At 29.5% G+C, this 18,857-nt stretch overlaps 3 protein-coding genes across 5 annotated transcripts in view; 1 reads left to right on the top strand and 2 right to left on the bottom strand.

The window, feature by feature from the left end:
• Positions 1–5,500, bottom strand: part of bchs (WD repeat and FYVE domain containing 3 bchs) — a 16,550-nt gene extending 11,050 nt beyond the window's left edge. Inside the window, exons 1-18 of the mRNA XM_017899155.1 lie at positions 5,481–5,500; positions 5,148–5,384; positions 4,798–5,043; positions 4,558–4,716; positions 4,291–4,483; positions 4,009–4,195; positions 3,723–3,904; positions 3,202–3,553; positions 3,002–3,123; positions 2,648–2,931; positions 2,309–2,575; positions 1,950–2,240; positions 1,502–1,875; positions 1,122–1,411; positions 822–1,037; positions 336–737; positions 117–253; positions 4–47 (exon numbers count right to left, since the gene is read on the bottom strand). Of these exons, the coding sequence (XP_017754644.1) occupies positions 4–47; positions 117–253; positions 336–737; positions 822–1,037; positions 1,122–1,411; positions 1,502–1,875; positions 1,950–2,240; positions 2,309–2,575; positions 2,648–2,931; positions 3,002–3,123; positions 3,202–3,553; positions 3,723–3,904; positions 4,009–4,195; positions 4,291–4,483; positions 4,558–4,716; positions 4,798–5,043; positions 5,148–5,384; positions 5,481–5,489 (3,992 nt within the window). The 5' untranslated portion in view covers positions 5,490–5,500. The remainder of the gene's footprint in view (positions 1–3; positions 48–116; positions 254–335; positions 738–821; positions 1,038–1,121; positions 1,412–1,501; positions 1,876–1,949; positions 2,241–2,308; positions 2,576–2,647; positions 2,932–3,001; positions 3,124–3,201; positions 3,554–3,722; positions 3,905–4,008; positions 4,196–4,290; positions 4,484–4,557; positions 4,717–4,797; positions 5,044–5,147; positions 5,385–5,480) is intronic.
• A 1,496-nt stretch (positions 5,501–6,996) lies between these two features.
• Positions 6,997–10,304, bottom strand: LOC108546873 (poly(ADP-ribose) glycohydrolase). Its single transcript, XM_017899156.1, has 11 exons — positions 10,255–10,304; positions 10,060–10,169; positions 9,754–9,914; positions 9,566–9,682; positions 9,313–9,471; positions 8,982–9,235; positions 8,738–8,838; positions 8,499–8,658; positions 8,107–8,425; positions 7,801–8,035; positions 6,997–7,727 (listed from the first exon to the last, which is right to left on the bottom strand). Exons 2-11 carry the CDS (start codon positions 10,157–10,159, stop codon positions 6,997–6,999), a joined length of 2,337 nt encoding a protein of 778 aa, XP_017754645.1. The 5' UTR covers positions 10,160–10,169; positions 10,255–10,304.
• Positions 10,305–13,148: 2,844 nt separating this feature from the next.
• Positions 13,149–18,857, top strand: prd1 (pleckstrin homology domain-containing protein pruning defect 1). 3 transcript variants are annotated; one of them, XM_017899154.1, is made up of 10 exons: positions 13,149–13,349; positions 14,216–14,411; positions 14,482–14,669; positions 15,230–15,424; positions 15,513–15,541; positions 15,605–17,216; positions 17,281–17,505; positions 17,601–18,188; positions 18,256–18,375; positions 18,468–18,857. In XM_017899154.1, the coding sequence occupies exons 1-10, from the start codon at positions 13,260–13,262 to the stop codon at positions 18,582–18,584; spliced, it is 3,360 nt and encodes a 1,119-aa protein (XP_017754643.1). In that variant the 5' UTR covers positions 13,149–13,259; the 3' UTR covers positions 18,585–18,857. The 3 variants fall into 3 exon arrangements, with proteins under 3 accessions (XP_017754643.1, XP_017754642.1, XP_017754641.1); XM_017899153.1 differs by having other exon boundaries at positions 13,149–13,298; positions 15,513–17,216; XM_017899152.1 differs by having other exon boundaries at positions 15,513–17,216.

Below are 18,857 nucleotides of genomic sequence, written 5' to 3'. Positions count from 1 at the left end.
TGAAGAACTCTAATAGGAGTAGCATTTTCATGTGATGACATACCAAGCTGTCAAAAATAATATTATTTAATTAATAATTATAACACATATTTATAGATACAGATAAGTGTACATACTTGTTTAGCAATAGATTTATTATCAGCCCGACTATAAACTTTCCTAATTTTAGCTAATGTTAACTGAGACATTGCTTTAGCATTTAATCCAAACACAACTTTTTCTTCTGCAACAAGAGGCATTAAAGGTTCTTGTCCTGTAACAAAATTTAATATTTTTATGTAAATGAAAATCATAATTATAATTATTATAACTTTATATAAAATTAATATTGATACCTGACAATTGTGGAGCTTGTAAACTTCCCATATAATGAGGACCTAATTTAAATAATGTTGTTATGTTTTGAGAGTTAAATACTTCTTCTATTAAGTGACATGGTCCTTGTTTCCAGGTTAGTCTAGAATATCGTCGCCAACAAGGTGGTGTTCCTATATAGCCATATACTGGAGATGCTACTGTCAAATTTGCTGCTCCTCCCCCTGGAACTTGCGTAATATAATGTAGTTTTTGGCTATGAATATGTTGTCCATCCAAATATAGCGAGAAACTTGAATTTTTTAAAACAGCACGATTTAGTACAATAGCTATATGATGCCACTGGCCTTCATGAAGCAAATCTGGACACCAGACTCTTGCACCACATTCACCAGTACCTTCTGGTTCCCATTCACCTAGATCTGAAATTTTAATAAAATTAATTATATTTTAGGTATTACATATATATTATTAATGATACATATTAAGACATTAATAAAACTCACTTTGTGGCATCGGTGTTTCCTGTGTAGATATAATAATAGCTTTATCTCTTGCACTAAGCACAGCAGTCAAGCAAATTAAATCTCTTGCTGATTGTGGAGTACGAACTAATGTCAGCAACCGTACACAATGAGGATCAGTTCTAGGGTCACTAAATTTATCAACACATATCCATGTACTATAAGTTAAACCAGTTTGTGGTGGAAATAATCTATCACCTAAAAATTTTTCATACAATGAATACATTAATAAAAATGTCCACAATTTTTAATACTTGCACCCTAAAGATATTTAAAATTTACCAGAACCAATTCCACCAAGTACACTACTATCAGCAGCTACAACTGTAGGTGGAGTTGTACTTTGTGGTGCAACACTAGGTAAATATAAACATGCAAATCCTTCTGCACTCATATCAAGTTCTACAAAAGGTGGTAAAGTACAAGAACCATGTGCACGAAAATCCTTTGGTGTTGTCATAGATACTAAAGTTTTAATACGTGTTAGTGGCACAGGTCCACCTCGAGGTTTATTTGGTTCAATGTCATCAAGTGAAATACAGCACAATGGATCACCCAACCGCAAAAATTCTCTAAAATCAGAAGAATTCCACATAGTAATACATAACAAACGTTACATATATGACAACAATAGTTTTCTTTCATTTCACTTTATATCTTACCTTAAATCTCGTGGTTCTAAAGATTGTGCTGCAAGTCTTTCTATAATATATTGTAATGGTTGATGTAAAGGATGTGTTTCATCTTGCAAAGCAGTTCTACCTACAGATAATAATTCACCCGCCATTCCAGCATCACACATTATTTGTTGATTTCTCTCAGATCGCACTAAACTCTTGATAATTTCAGCAACATATAGTTGTAAAGCTAAAGCCATTTGTGGATTAGATGATTCTGAGATTGATGGAAGTAAATGTAGCATTCCAACAACTATACCAGGATGAACTACAATTGGTTCAGGAGTAGGTGGATTTAAATTTAAGGAGTTTATAACACTTCTCTTCCCGCTTCCCGGAGACTCAATAGATTTTTGTTGCTAAAAATGAAATTATATTTAGTTTATTAATTGAATAGCATTGATATATATTATATAATTCATTAATAAATCACCTCAACACTATTTTGCTTATGATTTGGTGATCTCATTCCTAAACCTGCCAAATTTGGCTTATCAAAGGAATCAAGTGCTACATCATATAGAAGTCGCAATAATAAACATGCATATGCTAATGTCTTTGGTATAACATCTGGAAATACGGGTTCTAGTACACTTCCAGTAAACAGTGATGATAACATGTTATGGTAATTCGTAGTTGGTATTATATCTATTTCAGTAAGTTTCGTCTGCGTTGAGAAACACCCAAGAAGTCGTAAAGTGTCACACAAACTTGATTGACAAATCTGTAGGATGAATATTATATAGATGCATTATATTATTTAAAATCTAATATTTACGTCTAAATATTTACTTCATGATGGAAAAATTTTGCATTTGCTGGTTCAAATCTCATAGCTGTACTTATGGTGTGAAATACAACGTGTAAAAGAGTTAGTAACTGTACTTCTTCCTGTGGTGTTCTTTTTATTATATCGTTACAAGGTTCTGTATTCTCTGATCTCTGTGTACCTAATTGAGATTCCAAGGATACTAAAACGGACATCACATATACGAAGCCTCCTACTTTTCGAAAAACAGTCCTAGTTCGATGAGATTCTCTCAAACAAGCCAATAAAGACTAAAAAATTATATTATATTTTATAATAATGCTTAAGAACTTGAAGATTGATATTAATATCAATAAACTAACTTTCAATATATGTGTCTTTAAGATTAAGGCATTAGAAGGTGCTGAATGCATAACACCTAGTAATGTAGCCATGTCATCATCTCCTCCTGCACTAAGAATTAATTCTCTAACAATACCAAGTGCAGGATATCGACAGTCTAAGTAGGGCACAAGATTATGAGCACACCGTGCTCCACTGCATTCCCTAAAGACATTAGCATTTTGGACATTGCCTGCCAATAACGTCGTCAAGGCTTCCATTACTAAGGCACCCAATCGTTCATCTTCTTGACAGATTTTATACTCTGGAAAAATAGTGTTTATTTGTTCATTTGTTATGCATATATATATATAAATAAAGTACGAAAATACTACCTAATCCTTGATCATGTGCAGCTTGTTTATCTTTGAGTAAAGTTGCATATCGATGAAGACATGTAACAAAAACTTCTAACATACCCACTTCTCTATATACATCTTTAAATATATTATTATGTCTGGAAAGATACATTTTTCAAAATCACTAATAGTATAATAGTATATAACCTAAACATAATTAAACAAATGCTTATTACCTGAGTATACTAAGAAGTGTTCCCATGCATAAGATACTGCAACTGGTTGAATTATTTGTTTTAAGTAGTATAGATAAGGATATGAGTTCCTTACAAGGCACAAAATTAAGTTGAAATACTATAAATTCTAATAGCTGAAAAAATTTTTCTTGAATTTCTTGATTTTTTAAGTGAATTTTTTCTGCAAATTGAGATAACGTATTTTGTCCTTCAAGTATAAAATAATTGGCATTGTCACTATGATATACACTAGATATTGCATCAAGAATCGTACAACACAAAAGTGGTGAATTAGACTTTACAAATACAGATTGTAATACTTGGAATGCTTGAATATTTCGAACACTTCCACCTATAAAAATAATATTTAGGCATAGTTTATTTAAAAGAGTATATGTTTTAACATAATTTATACTCTTAATATGCTCTTACTTGATATGCTCTATTTGATATACTCACTTTACTATGCTCTTTTAAATAATATTAAGGTAATTTAAAAGTATATGTTAAATTATTTGTACCTCTATTACTTGGTTGAGGTAAAGTAAAACCAAGCATTTGAAATAATGATCCCATACTAGCTTGACTTGGTTTTAATTCTGTATGACCACACATTGTTAAAGATGCTAACATAAGCACTAAATTCCGAATAGCATCTTGTGCCTCTGCTCTACTATCTTGTTCTAGTCTTGATGGAGCATGTCTACAAATCATAAATATTTGTAATATTTGTAAAATTGATAATTCGTAAAATTTATAAATTAAAAATTACAGTGACTAATATTATTGAAGTTAGATCATTCTTACTTTAATAAAAACTCTGATAAAAAGATATATCCTTGACAAGCACGAAAATCGTCCAGAAGTGTTTGAGATACTTCACTAGAATCTTTCAAAAAACAAAATACTGTAACAAACATTTCTACCACTTCCAATGGTGCTAGCTCAGGTACACGTTGCATATTATCAACACATAATGCTATACATCCTTTATCTACAATTAAAAACAATATGTTAAATTGTATAAAATAAATATGAAAAATGTATTAGATTTGTGATTAAGCAGGATAAGTTTAAAATTATACTTACTATGAATGTAGCTTACTACATTTTGGGTAAGTCCATGTCGAGACAATGTCATTAATACTTCTGCCGCACTTTTGCGCCACATCACATTATAGTGAGGACACCAGCTAGTTATTGCTGAGAATAATAAAGTTAGATCATCCTTGCGAGCAAGTTCTTCTGCTGGATATGGATGACTACATAATCTCACCAATAACTGTAAATTAGTATTAGATTACTTATCCAAATGAAAATTTCTTGAAGATACTAAAATGTATGAAAAATTTTTACTTGAACAAATATCTTTTGTAACAATATTCGACGCTGTTTCGGAGTAAATTCGCTATTTGTATCCGTAATATCAGCTTCATCATCAATCATTTCAGGTAAATCAAAAAACAGATACAAACATTTTACCAATGTTGATGGAACAGAAGCAGTAGTCATTGCCTGATAAAAATAAATATTTCAATATGCTCAAACTATATAACTGAAATAATTAAAATAATAAACTGTAACTAAAGTGTATACCTGTATTACAGAGGTATCACCTGCTGCAAGTAAATTTAATGCAGACAATAACATCCAACCATTACTCGATTCTTCACTATTTTCAATTTCTAAAAATTTGACAATGGCACAGCTTGCAGTTTCAGTACTCTGATTGCTTGCTCTTCTACTAATTTCAAATACCATTAATTTAGATACTTGTTGTGTAAATGCCAAAATGTCCCAAAACTTTTCACTCATATCTCCTGTTGGACTAGATCCAAATACCTAAATATTAATACAAGTTAATAATTTAGTTAAAAAAAAGAAATTGGTTGAACTTTTATTCATTTAATATATATGTAACAAACATTAAAGTGGCAAATACTTACTTTGCAAAATAATGGCAACATATTGTATAATTTATCATTACGTTCAGCATCTAAAAGGGGGTGTGGAGGATGGGTATATTCAGAAAAAAGCTTTTTAAGGTGCATAAGACCTAAAGCAGTATGTTGAGGGTTTGTACTTCCAGTACAATCATCTAAACCACCAGTACTGCTAGAACCCATACCTCCGACACTGGTACCCCCTCGTAGTTTACGCATTATGTTCATACTTAATATTTGCTGAAAGCACACAAATTAATATATATAAATATTGAAATATAAAATTTTTATGTTAAATTAAACAAAAAATATGAAATTAACATATTTTTAACTTACATCATTCATACTATGTTGAATATTAAACATATTAATATCTTTATATATATTATACATTTCATAAAATATCTATATTTTTAATACACTGATAACATATGAAACACATAGTGGGAAAATATAAATAATATTACAAAGATTTATGTAAGTAGATTCTTTCAATATTATAAATATAAGATATACATAAAATGACAGATATTTAATATAAATAACTATTGAATTTATTGTAGAAAATGCTACTTCAAAACAATTTGTAATTAGCTGTGACATTATAAAGTAAATATATGTATACTTATATATGCATAATATCTGTAAAGTACAAAATTGTAATTTATTAATTTCCATAGTATTAATAACAGCAATTACACAAATTTTTGTGCAAAAACAAATTTTTTCTAATTATTACTATCTCACTATTATAAATAAATTAATTAATTATAGAGAAGTATACCAAAAAAAATTCCGGAAAAAGAAAACATAAATAGATGTAGATATAGTAGTAATATTAAAAATTATAAAATGTTCAGTCTTATATTGCTCTATGATATAAAAAACAGATATTGTCTGAAAGTAATAAATGAATCTTTCAAGACAGAGATTTAAAATGTATAAGAATTAATATACGGTAGCACGATTTGTTTAAGCACTTATTATGCTATTATTTGAAACGTTAACATATCGGAGAACATATAACATGTGAAAATGGCACATTGTTGTGTAAGACAAGTCGAAATATTATTTTTTGGTCCATTATACGCATTAATCAATTTTTCGTACACATGTCATAATAATTTCTATATTTTCAATCGGTGACACTACTCTTCATCGAACACTCTGTTCAATATTTACGTCTATCTCCTGTCAAAATGTCAAGTTAGAGTAAAGTTACAATGACTTTTCGTAACCGCCCACGATTCTTACAAATAAGACTCGAATACCGTTGTGCGAACATGCACCGTATTCGCTAATAATAAATTAATTATTACCTGCAACGCGTCACAAGCCGAAAAATCCTACATTTTCTTTTGGAAAAGTGCTCTTTCAGTGAGAGTATTTAATATTTCAGTGGCAGCAGCCATCTTCATATTCGACGATTTCTTCGGTCCACAGCCAACACGATACGTCGATAAGTATCACGTGACTGTTAATAATCACAGATCTGTTCATTTTTTGAATCTGTATTAGTTCTTAGTATTTATTATATATAATAGAAAATTATCTCATTTTGCATATTACTTTATTGTAGTAAAAAACTTTGAAATTATAAAAAATGTATAAAAAAAAAAGGAATTAAATATGATCTTATACATACGTTCATACCTAAAGCTACATTAATTACTAATGTATATAGTAATATAGAAATATATATCTTAGTAATAAAGCACATTTGCAAAATTAATTACTTTTTTTATTTATTCTTATATTATTACATTATATACAAAGTACGTATATTCAGAAAGTCTTGTCTCAAAATGTAATTTAATAAAAGAACTTTTTATTTTTAAATACTTAAACATTTTTAACTTGTTCGTTGAAAGAAGTCTGAAATTTTTTTTTGTCCAACTTTTTTAGTTGGTGAATCATGTTTCTTTGGAATTATAGAATTTCCACTTGAAGTTTGGATTGATTCATATGTATTCTGTAAATTTATAGGAATCGTCGCTGATTGACAATTTTCATCTTTGGTCGATTCACTACAACCATTATTCGAGTATTGTGAAAAAAGCTCCTGCTTTGTATCTAATAATTCCAAACCAGATAATCGATGTTCTTGAGTTGTTTTAGTTTGCGACGTATCTTCTAAAACTTTCCATAAAGATTGTTTCCTTTTTTTCTCTATACTATCATTATCGTGAATTTGTCCATCTTTTTTCTTTATATTATCTTTGCTCTGAATTTGTTCTTTTTCCACAATTCTTTTAACATCTATATATTCTTCTTTTAGAATCTCTGTTTTCCTTTTACTTACAGCATCTTCATCAATATTAGCTAACCAACCTTGTATTTTTTCTTCTTCTGTTTCTGGATATTTCTTGATATCCAAATGAAAAGATCTTTTCTCTCCATTATTAACACTTTTACTTTTTCTAAAAACAACTTCCTTCGTTATAGAAATTTTCGTATGGATATTTTTATTTAAATGTTGAGTAATTGGTTTTACTTTACTTCGATTATATAAAAAACGATAAAAATCTAACTTCCCTGTTGGTGCAAATTCTTGATACTGCACTAACAATGAAAAAATATAAGCTAAAAGAAATATAATCTAATAAATTTTTCTACATCTTTTAAATATGTAAAAGATACTTCAATATGCCTATACCTATATTTATTTCATGTTTTACAAAGTGCATGTACATTTCAGCAATATCATCTCGTAAATGTGCATCCCCAAATGTGAAATAGACCATTGATCGACCTGCTACAGCAGCAGCCATTAATTGTAATAAAACTTTCAATTTTGGATTTCCACGAAATGCACCACATCCCCAGTTTCCAGTTGCAATAGCTGGAAGATTACTTTTACTACCTTCACAACCGACGAATCCTACATATGCCTATAAAATATAAAAGTGCTAAATATCACACAATTAATTACCCTATATGTAAATCATAATTAATTTTAAACCTTATTAAGTTCTCTTGTTATATTACTTATACTGAATTGCGATTGTGGATGCGTAAAATAAAGGGCATCGATCGCAACAATAGATGTCAATCGTCTTCCACTACTGTCTTTAGGAGTTTCATCAACATAATCTCCCATCCATTTAAAACTATTACTGTATCCTTTGTATTTACTATATCTTTCAACACCACTGACAATTAATGCTTCAGTATCATCTAATTCTTCCGTAACAAGCATTGTTACCATTAGTTCAGGACATATTACAAATCTTATTTCTTCTTGCACACATCCCAGTCCAAGAACACCACCACCCACATATCTACAAAGATATCAAATTTTTATAACAATAAATAACAACATGCTTTGACACTAATTATAAAAGTATAAGCTACTTGTTAGCAAAATCCACTTGCAAAAACCCAGTGCCTTCTGTTTCTATAGTTCCTTTACTTGTAATATGTAGAGGTAATAGCTTTTGTACTTGTTCATCCCATTTTGGACAATCAGTCTTAGGGATATAACGCCGTTGAATTGTTACTACACCCTCTGGGGCTGCTCTATGGAAAAATTATAATAAATAATGTATTAATCCTCTAGTTATGTTTCATTAAATAAACTTTAACGTACCCACCTTTAGCTGTTACTCTCCGAAAATAATGAAATATACATTTCATTTTTTCCATTACTGACTCACACTTAATCAACTTTCCCTCCTTATATGCTGAAAATAACCTATGTAAATGTACACATTAATGTATTAAATGTAATAACTATTTATATTATTATTGTTGTTGTTGTTGTTATTGTTGTTTATAAAATTGTAGCTAATGATTATATTCGACTTTATTTTAATCTATGAATGCAAAATAAAATACCTATTGAAATTGATGTAAGGATATCTTCCATATTCTGACTGTGGATTAGTTGAGTTACGTCTTGGAAATGTACAGAAAAATGCATTAGCTAGTAAAGATGCTATCTGTAATTGGCTAAGACTAATTGTGCCATTAGTGTGACGTTTTAAAAGAGGTACTGAACCAGTTACCAAAACAGGAAGTTGCAAAGCAAGTTGAACCATTTTGGGCATCAACACTTCAAAGAAAATATTTGCTTCCTCTTCATCCAGTACCTTTAATATGAAATTATTTTATAAAAAATATTCAAAAGATACAAATTGAGAAAGTTATATAAAATTCAAGATGTTACCTCAAAAAAAAAATGATGTAATGCAGTAAAATCCCAACGTTGTGCATATATGTGATTATAAGAAAGTATTGCATTTTCTAGCTGAATGGTAGAAACAAAATTTTGAAGTAATGATTTCTGTATTATTTCCCATCTGTTTCGACAACGCCTAGATCCATTCTATAATAAAATATGAAATCAATTACTATATTATTCATAAAAATAGGAATAAAAATAACATTAAATTTCACATATTATGTTATTATTCACTTGCCTCGTCTATTGGATACACACTATGTTTTGAATGTGGCATCCTAACATAATCCTGACACCATTTTTCTATTTGATGTGTAGGATATGGTTTTGGTATTCCACGTGCAGGTAATGGTAACTATTTAAAATAATTCTCAACTTAAAATCCATTAATATCACTGAAAAATATTTCTTCACCTTATTTCTCACCGATATTAAAACTATATGAGATGAAGAGGGACAAATAGGTGGTAACTCCTGGCAATCATATACACCTAAGCCTTTACGTATTTCATCCATGCTTACACCTTTCCATTCAGGAACATCATCCAAAGGTTCTGGTTCATTAACATCAACGGACATTGAGCTTGCTTTATGAAATGAAATACAAATGAATGATTAATTTAAAGAAAAATATACAGAGCTATATATACATAATACATATGTAGTATACACGCAGTTTTAATTTTCCCGAACATTGAATCTTCAAGATTAAATGTTTAATTAATATCTTACAATCATCAGAATTTACAGGGTTATTTGTCACGTTATCTACATCGTTGAAGATATCTGGGGAGAGCGTTTCCTCGTCAAACGACAATCCAGGGTCCGACATAATTCTTCAACTGAGAGAATTATAAATAAAATATAATGGTGAAAAATAACAATAAATAATATAATGAAATGAAATGAAATAAAGTTCTTACGTACAAAAATAAAATAACGATGTTCAAAAACTACATAACGCGTTTCAAAAATAAAATAATCTTGTAGTAACAATAAACTATCACAATACAGACAAATTATTCAAAAATTCTTTAAAATTTTGTTTTAAACACGTACAATCACTAAAAACGAAATTACGCGTATATTGCTTTGGCGCCACAATTCTTTGTGATGATAAACGTATTGCGGGAAAATTAGACATAACGGTACACAAAAAGAAAGTTGCATTTAATAATATTAAGTATTGTTTCTATAAATTATATTAAAAGTTACATTTGCACTTTTTATCTGAATATTCTTTACACCTCTATAAAATAGTACGTAACATTTTGTAAGTACTGAAATTGCACGGAACATAAAATATACTATGAATATAGTCTATTCAAATGAATCATTCCATTTGGGGGAAATTTAATAAGAAAAAACAACTGTTTAAAATATGTCCTAAATAAACAATTAATATATTTGTTTATTTAAAACATAAAATATAAATTGTTCATCTGTATTACTTGTACCGTGCATTGAATATATATGCGTAGGGAAGTATTAAAGTAAGTCATAGGAACTAACCGAGTAGTTTGTTTTGCATATGTACATACAAATTTTCATAAAAATAAATATATTTTTTAAATTTCTGTATTAAGATATAAATGAAAAAATATAAATAAATGCAATGTTTAAATTTATCAATGCATATTAGTATTATACTGCTGATAAAATTAAAAAAGCTTTATCGATCGTAGAAAATTCCATTATTATCGAACCAGCTATCTTTTTTAGTAATTCTTGGTCATGTCAAATGTTAGAATATTTTTGTTTCCCATGATAATCTGTATGCAGTATACAAATAAGAAAATATAGAATTAAAAATCTGCAAAAGATAAAAAATATGTAATTTCTCATTTTTTGACTATACAGTTTTACATATTTCAGATCTTTAATCTATTATTTCAAATATAATTTATTTTTTAAAACTTTAATAAAATAAACTCAGAATTTTTTTCATATTGCAAACTAATTTTAAATTTATTTTATGAAAATTTATTTTTTATTTCTGGAAACTAATTTTTTTCAAAATAAAAATTCAAATTTTATAATTATATATCGCATGTTAAATAAGGTATTAATAAAAATAATAGAATTACTGTGTTATATACTGTTACTATTTCAATCATTTTTGTTAAATAATTATACATTCGATACACACTGTTAGCATCTTTTTCTTTTTCAAAATAATTTCTGATACATATGTCAAATTTAAAAATAGCATAAATCGACACCAGAAAGGCAATATACGATATAGGTACTTAAAAAAAGCTTATGTTATTTCATACTACGATAAGAAAACGATAGTTATGCGTATACGTTTGACCTACCATGACGGATTTCATTGATCCATTAAAATCATTCTGTTTATCATGGTGTAGAAGAATGTTTTATTTGCATGCATGATAAATTAATAAATCTACGACTTAAGTAAAGTAATATGCGAAGATGATTCGTTGACTAAGTACCTATAAACTGAACGGCACAATACAAATGTAATCCGATAGTCCACCTAATTTTCCCCAGAAAACCCTTTTAGATTTTTAACGATTACACTTTATAATCGTTATATCTTCATATACATAACACTTGAAATTGAGGCTAAGGGTATCTTATTTTGTTAAAAAGATGTTATACATATATTTCATAAAATTGATAAGAGAAATATGAATATTGAGTCCTATGAATATTAAGAGAATAAATAAATAATTTTATTTTTGTGAAAATCGTTGAGAAAATTTAATGTTAATTTAATTTTGAGGGTTGAATATCATATACATATTTGTTTCTGTCAAATAACGTACGGGTTCTCACGACAAGTCAAAAATGTATGATTCTTTATTTGAAAACTTTGATGCCCGCGCATTTATATTTTATTAAATGCAAAAATATGTTTTTTTCTTTAAGATACCTTCTTGCCAATAAACGAAACAATAATTAATTACGCCAATGCAACTCTCTAATGCGCTATCTTACTTTGCCTTGATATATTTCTTTCGCGTTCTTTGTTATATGATACTCTTGTAAATGTGATCAACTTAGCCAATAATAATAATACGTGTGAATAGAGGCGTCACTATTGCTCTACAGCCAATCAGACAGTCTATCCAACAAGTTATCTTTGCACAGTATATAGCACAATGTGGTAGGTAAGTTACAATCATAGAATTATTACTGATGTGAGCAGGTGTTACTTTAGAACATTTAAAATATTGAAAAAGTCGAACTATAAAAGTATTGAAACATACTAATTATGAAGATTACATTAAAGTATTAATTTTGTAATAAATTAAAAAGACCTAAAATATACATAAAAGTTAGATCAATTATTTTGTTTCTTAAAAACTGCATATTATAATAGTTTACTTCTTGTTGAGATTAATATTAATAAAATAGCAAATTGTCTTGCAAAATTTATTCCATTAAGTGAATTCAAGTTGAAATTACACTAAAATTATATTTAACATTGAATTTTCTGAAAAAAGTAATTATGTATAGAATTATGATTTATATTGCTTGTTAATTAAATTTAAATGAATAGAATTTTAATCTCAAATTTAATAACTTACACCTTGCACGTAATAATGAAAAAATAAATGCTTATTTTTATTAACGGTCTATTTACCGATTGTATTCATTATTTGTTATCCAAATGGGTATTCAGTCCTGTTTACGCATCAGTTCGATAGTTAATAAAAAGCCAACAAGTGTGTCGCAAATAATAAAAAAAATAGAAGGAAGACAGATTATAAAGAGGAGTTTGATATTGGCGCCCGGCCTGCGCTCAGCTAAAATCAATGAGTCTACCCGGCGAATGTTCAGTGCGACTCCACCAACGTTGCGTCGAAGCTGTCTTTCATCTTTCCTGACTTCAACATTTCCTTTCTTTTTCTTCGAAATTTTTGTTATCGCGTTTCGAGAATCATGTAAGATTAGAGATCGATATGCCGAGTCAAGAAGATATGGACCTTTGTACCGATAAGGTACTGTCCAAAGGAAGAATTCTTCAGGAATTAACCAAAGCTGTCAAATTGGTGAGTGCTGTCTGCTTCAACATAGGGACGACGTATCAAGGCCATACGTTGTCTATATACATACATATGCGCTTTCCTAATGCGAATTTTGATATATATACCAAACTAACGACCTTTTCTTACTTTCCTGTGAAACTCTTCTTAAATGACTTAGACAGATTTTCATTCCTTTTTCCTCGCAGATAAAATCGACTTTCTTGAAATACTTAACCATGACGAAACAGCTGAAACTGAAGTGGCATGCACTTACACGCTCGGTTGTGCGTTAAACATTTAACAGTTAAATGCGTTTTATTATCTTTATTGTTTTTGAACGCGAACCTGTGTTGAAGAAGTACATGTGCTCCTCTCATCACCACGATTTCCCGTTTCTCACTTGCAACTTACTCAACGTCTTGTTCCACGTCGTGGCTCCTCCACTGACGTACGTGCCTTTACCTCTTTGTTCGTATAATTATCAGTCAAGTATATTATTTTATACTGTTCTGTGAGATCCTCGGGGATCAATGAGTCTTTTATTGTAAAATTGCTTTCAGTATCTTAATTTTGACTACCTGTTATTATTGATGTCGTAATTATTTAATATTTATTATTTCGTTTAATATTTATGGCAGAAGTCAGTAAACAAATATAAACTTGTTACATTACTATATGGAAGATACTTATTAAGATACCTAGACAATTTTTTTAACTAAATATACAATTTTAATCCCAAAATTAATTTTCTATACATTGACAGAAAATTAGATTGAAGTATGAGTATAAAAAATTTAATTAAATTTGTATATTAAAATTATTAATATTAAAAATTAAAAATTTATATTATATCATAAAATAAATAAGACACTTTTATTTATATTTATTAGGTTTACGCTCAAAGTTTATATGGTACAGTAGTCTTAGATGGGGATTCTTGGTTGGTCTACTGGTTAGATCGAGCTTTACGTCATGGACTACGTGTAGAGAGACGTGGTTATTGGGGCACCGCTCGTGAACTTAGCCATCAGGATACTGTTGTTGTAATTCATGCTCTCCAAAGTGTATTAACTTCTATTGGAAAAGGTATATGTGAATTTGACATAAATTTTATTACCTATGGAAGCAAATTATAATATACCTTTATATTTTTTAGGCAGAGCATGGCTTTATCATACTCTTAGCGAAGGCAGCTTCGAAAGCTATTTAGCTTGCTTATTACGAGATACAAAAACATTAAAGAAACAATACTTTCCACATGCACTTGTTCGGGATGCAGATAAAACTAACCAATTAGTTAATCTCCTTGCTGGCTTAGAAAATGTGTCTTTCACATTGCAATTGGTATGTAGAATTATACTATGAAACTTTTATAAAATTTTAATAATATTTTAATAATATGATTATATAATGTATTTATACTTTCCACATTCTTTCATATTGTGCAGACATGATCAAATTTAATGATGATATTAATGTACAGTTGTCAGCATTTTACATGAATATGTTTTGTAATTTTTATTTTATACTCTCTATGTTGATATCAATATCACCCCATGGTTACAATTATCTCAACAATAAATTACTACTGTCACTTAGGAAGAATTGTATGTTAAGAAGAATCTGTTTTTATGAATTTAAAGGGCAATAAGTTATCATACATATAAATCTATTTTTTATACATTATATGTCCCTTCTCTTGCTTGTTCATGGAAAATCCTTTACAAACAATTTGTAATCATATTAAACCCATTTTTATCAGAAGTTCCTAATGTGCAATTTTTATGGTCTACTTTTTTGTTTCATTGAAAGAATATGCATTAATAAGAATTTTATCAAACTACTTAAAAAATAAAAGAATAGTTTTATGCTAAAGTGATAAATTTTAATTACTTATCATTCAGGATGTCACGTATTTGGATATTTGCAATTATATGCCTCAAAGGCCTATGAGTGTAAACCCTTCTGGGACTATATTATCATTACATCTCAGATCATCTAGTGTCTCTTCAAGTTTGGCTTCTCCTGGTGACAGTGGAGTTGCTTTTGACAGTGATATGGATCTCGCTAATGAAACAGATGCTAGTAGTTATAAGGAGGTATACTTTTAATAAAATATATATTTAAAACATTTCATTTTTTTTTTTTTTTTATGTATATAAATTATGTTTTTGTTGATGATTTCAGGAAGATTTCCATTTGGAAGAAACTCCAAGGTACCGAAATAATAGGTACAAAGCAATGATGAATAATTGTATAGAAGACAATAAAAATTTTAGTTCCAGTGATTCCAGTGAGGATGGAAAAACTCCTACACAATCACCTGGAATGGTGACTAAATTTCAGACCGCAATGATGACGAAAAGCGATATAGCGAATCAAAACTTAACTAGGAAACTCGATGATAATGAGCTCAACTGTTCTAGTTTGGATACCTTAAAAGATTATGATTTTTACAGTAAAAGTCTAGACGAGTCAAAGTTAGATAAAATAAATAATAAAAATGATAATGGAGTTAAAGAATTAAATAAAAGAACTACATATTATAGTGATGGTAGTTACAGTTTTAAAAGGAATATTGACCCTCGAAATTCATATGTAATTAACAATGATACAAATCTTTTGGAGCTTAGTATGACCATTTCAGATTGTGAAAATATAGAACCACCATATGGTATCTTGAATACTATTAATATGACCGACACTAGTATTTTATCTTCCTCTAGTTCAGAAGCTATAGTGCAACGTAGGCAACGTAAAAAAAAACGTGGGGAAAGTAAAAAGCGCGTCAGTTTTCATGAAGATATCTTAAAAACTATGAAACTGGATGATGATGAAAGTTATGCTGACTTTTCCATGAGTTTCTTAACACCGAATTCTGTTCAGAGAAAGGATACACAAAAAGGGAGATATAGTTGGTGTGCTCATGGAGATTCTCCTTATGTTCAAAAAAACATTAATTCCAGAAATATACACTCGGATTATTACTCTTACTCTTCATCATCGAGTGTATTTGATAGCGATTGTGAAAAGAAAGGATCCTTAAAGACTTGTGAACAATTTCCGTGTCAGAACAATTGCAAGTGTGCTTGTGGATTGTCACTTTCGGAACGAGGTGCGCCAGAGGGTCAAGAAGATCCTGGAAAAGCACTTAGACCAAAAATGGAGATTGAATTAGAAGAAAATGAAGCGCAAGAAGCTTATATTGTTGAAAAAGAATACGGAAATATTATAGAAGACCCTCCCACTAAAGATCAGATGCCTTGTCCATCTAACTCAAAAAAAGATATGAATTCTAGCGATTGGTCAGATGTAGATAGTACTACTATGTCAGATACTGACGAACGTAGAAATAGTAGACATTTAGCTTTGCCATCAAAAAAACGTAATATGACATCAATATTAACAGGAGAAAATAGCAATAAATTATTAGCATCGTCTTTAAGACAAACTCCGTCTAAAACATCGTTATTGAGTAGATTTTTGAAATCTATTACAGAAAGAAAATTTGAAGTTAAAAGAAGTAAAAAGTCTCAAAAAACAAATCCTTTATATATAAAAGGTGTCAAAACGAGCTATGATTCTTTTAGAGAATTCAATGACGATCTTGAACGAGAAATACAAGAGAATGTGGCAGCAGAAAAACAAGAATTTAGTGGAGAAAAAGTTAGTTTAAAGTTGCGAGAACTTTTTAAAAAACATATTTATAGAGATAAAACAGAAGAATTGTATAAAGTATACAAAGTTAGAAGTTCATACATGACAAATGGGGAAAGTAAACCAATGATTGCTTTGCTAACTGATAAAACATTATATCTAACTAGTTCGAAAATGGACCATACTTATAGTAATCAATTCGTTATTCCTTATAACGAATTAGATGTTATTATGGTAAATTTTGGTAAAACAATATTACTCTTCTGAAATTTAAATACTAAAATAGAATATTTTCTAGGTTGGACCAAATGCACAAACAATACTATTATCCAATGCAGATTATGAGATGCAATATTTATTTTCTACGGGAAGTTCTCAAACTACTTCAGAGTTAATTTCCCATTTGGAGATGGCTATAAGAAGATCTCCGATAAAACCAAGACTTCCGGCGGTTAAAGTGTTAAGCTACGAAGATATGCATATTTTAAGGCATTCAGTTCTTTATGATACCGCAGTTCATTCTGTACGTAAATGTTTTTATTTTGAAAAAATAATAGAAACTTATTTATTATTACCTCCCTTTTTTTCTTTTTATCAAAATCCAATTACATATTTCAGGATGAAAAAATCGAACACTATAATCTTATTTATATGGAAGATGAATATATGTCACCACCTAGCACGCCATGTGGTCCTATGAAAGAAGGAGATCTTATGTATAGACCACATACATACCAACATTTTAATACTCATTCTAATACTCCAACTAACCCTTGGGAGGCTGGATATTTTGTTCTTAAAGGTGGAGTTGTTTATATGTTTACGGATGCCAGTCAGCGATTGCCGAAAAGAGCTATCCCATTGAAAGGTGATCTTTGTCAAGGTTGTCGTAGAATTCCCAATTCTCATCGTCCTCACACATTTGAAATACTTTTAAAACCGAATAAAGCGTTTCAATTCGCCGCACCAGACGAATATGTTGCATTTGAATGGTTACAAAGTTTCGTTCAAAGCGCTTCTGGATTGTACGATATTTCAGAAAAGAAAGGGCCTTTACCATGTAGTCTTATTACAACTACTAAGCATTTGGTAGTTATGAAAGAAGTATTTCCTGGTAAACAACGTGGACAAACACTTTCTTGTGCTTCTGTAGAAGACCTCACAGCTTTCAGAGTACCATTAACTCAACAATCTTGGTGTATACTGGTATATAAATGGAATTATGTATATCAAAACAATTTTACAGTTCTATTTTATCATAAAATACTTCCAGGAGTTCGCATGTCGAGAAGTACACGAAGGTAGCGGTGATTGGGTTATTTACTTCACAAATTATACAGAACTATGTACCTTTAGAGAAATTTTAGAAACATTGTGGGCTGATGCAAGTTTGGTATGAGTCTTCTTTTATTTCTGACTAGTGTAATATAAAAATAGAAATTATTTCTTATTTATCGTTATGTAATGTAAAATAATTTTTTACAGGGTGAATTTCCTATGGTAACACTTCCGCCGGAAGATAAGCTTCATCGACGTTGCTCAGATACCAGTAAAGATTTAGAACTTGCATGGCGATATTTATTACCTTCAGTAATCGATTAAGTAATAATGTGTACCTATAAACAATAGCTATCACATCATCATATTCAGTAATAGAAATTAATGAGACAAATATTCGATAAATCAATTCATACAACACAGATATTACAGTTATCTGATAAAATTGAGTATGACATTATAAACAAATACTCAAATTCAGCACCTCATGTTCCTTGATACCAGTGAGCAGTGGTGAATACAAAGGATTATATAAATGTAAGACATAAATATTTAGTGATACATAATATTGATGTGCTAATTCAGTAAAATGGTGCA

The sequence above is a fragment of the Eufriesea mexicana genome, unplaced genomic scaffold (assembly GCF_001483705.2).
Source record: "Eufriesea mexicana isolate 0111107269 unplaced genomic scaffold, ASM148370v2 scaffold793, whole genome shotgun sequence".
Classification (NCBI taxonomy): Eukaryota; Metazoa; Arthropoda; class Insecta; order Hymenoptera; family Apidae; genus Eufriesea; species Eufriesea mexicana.
This window is presented reverse-complemented; position numbering and strand designations above follow the sequence as displayed.

Excerpts from the sequence above, each read along its gene's own strand:
- LOC108546873 (XM_017899156.1), bottom strand. The coding sequence starts at position 10,159 with ATGTCGGACCCTGGATTGTCGTTTGACGAGGAAACGCTCTCCCCAGAT. Across the intron at positions 9,472-9,565 it reads GTGTGTATCCAATAGACGAG|AATGGATCTAGGCGTTGTCG; the intron begins GCAAGTGAATAA and ends ATTTTATTATAG. Across the intron at positions 8,659-8,737 it reads TCGGAGAGTAACAGCTAAAG|CCCCAGAGGGTGTAGTAACA; the intron begins GTGGGTACGTTA and ends TCCATAGAGCAG.
- prd1 (XM_017899152.1), top strand. The coding sequence starts at position 13,260 with ATGCCGAGTCAAGAAGATATGGACCTTTGTACCGATAAGGTACTGTCC. Across the intron at positions 13,350-14,215 it reads TAACCAAAGCTGTCAAATTG|GTTTACGCTCAAAGTTTATA; the intron begins GTGAGTGCTGTC and ends TATATTTATTAG. Across the intron at positions 15,425-15,512 it reads ATGCTAGTAGTTATAAGGAG|GAAGATTTCCATTTGGAAGA; the intron begins GTATACTTTTAA and ends TGATGATTTCAG.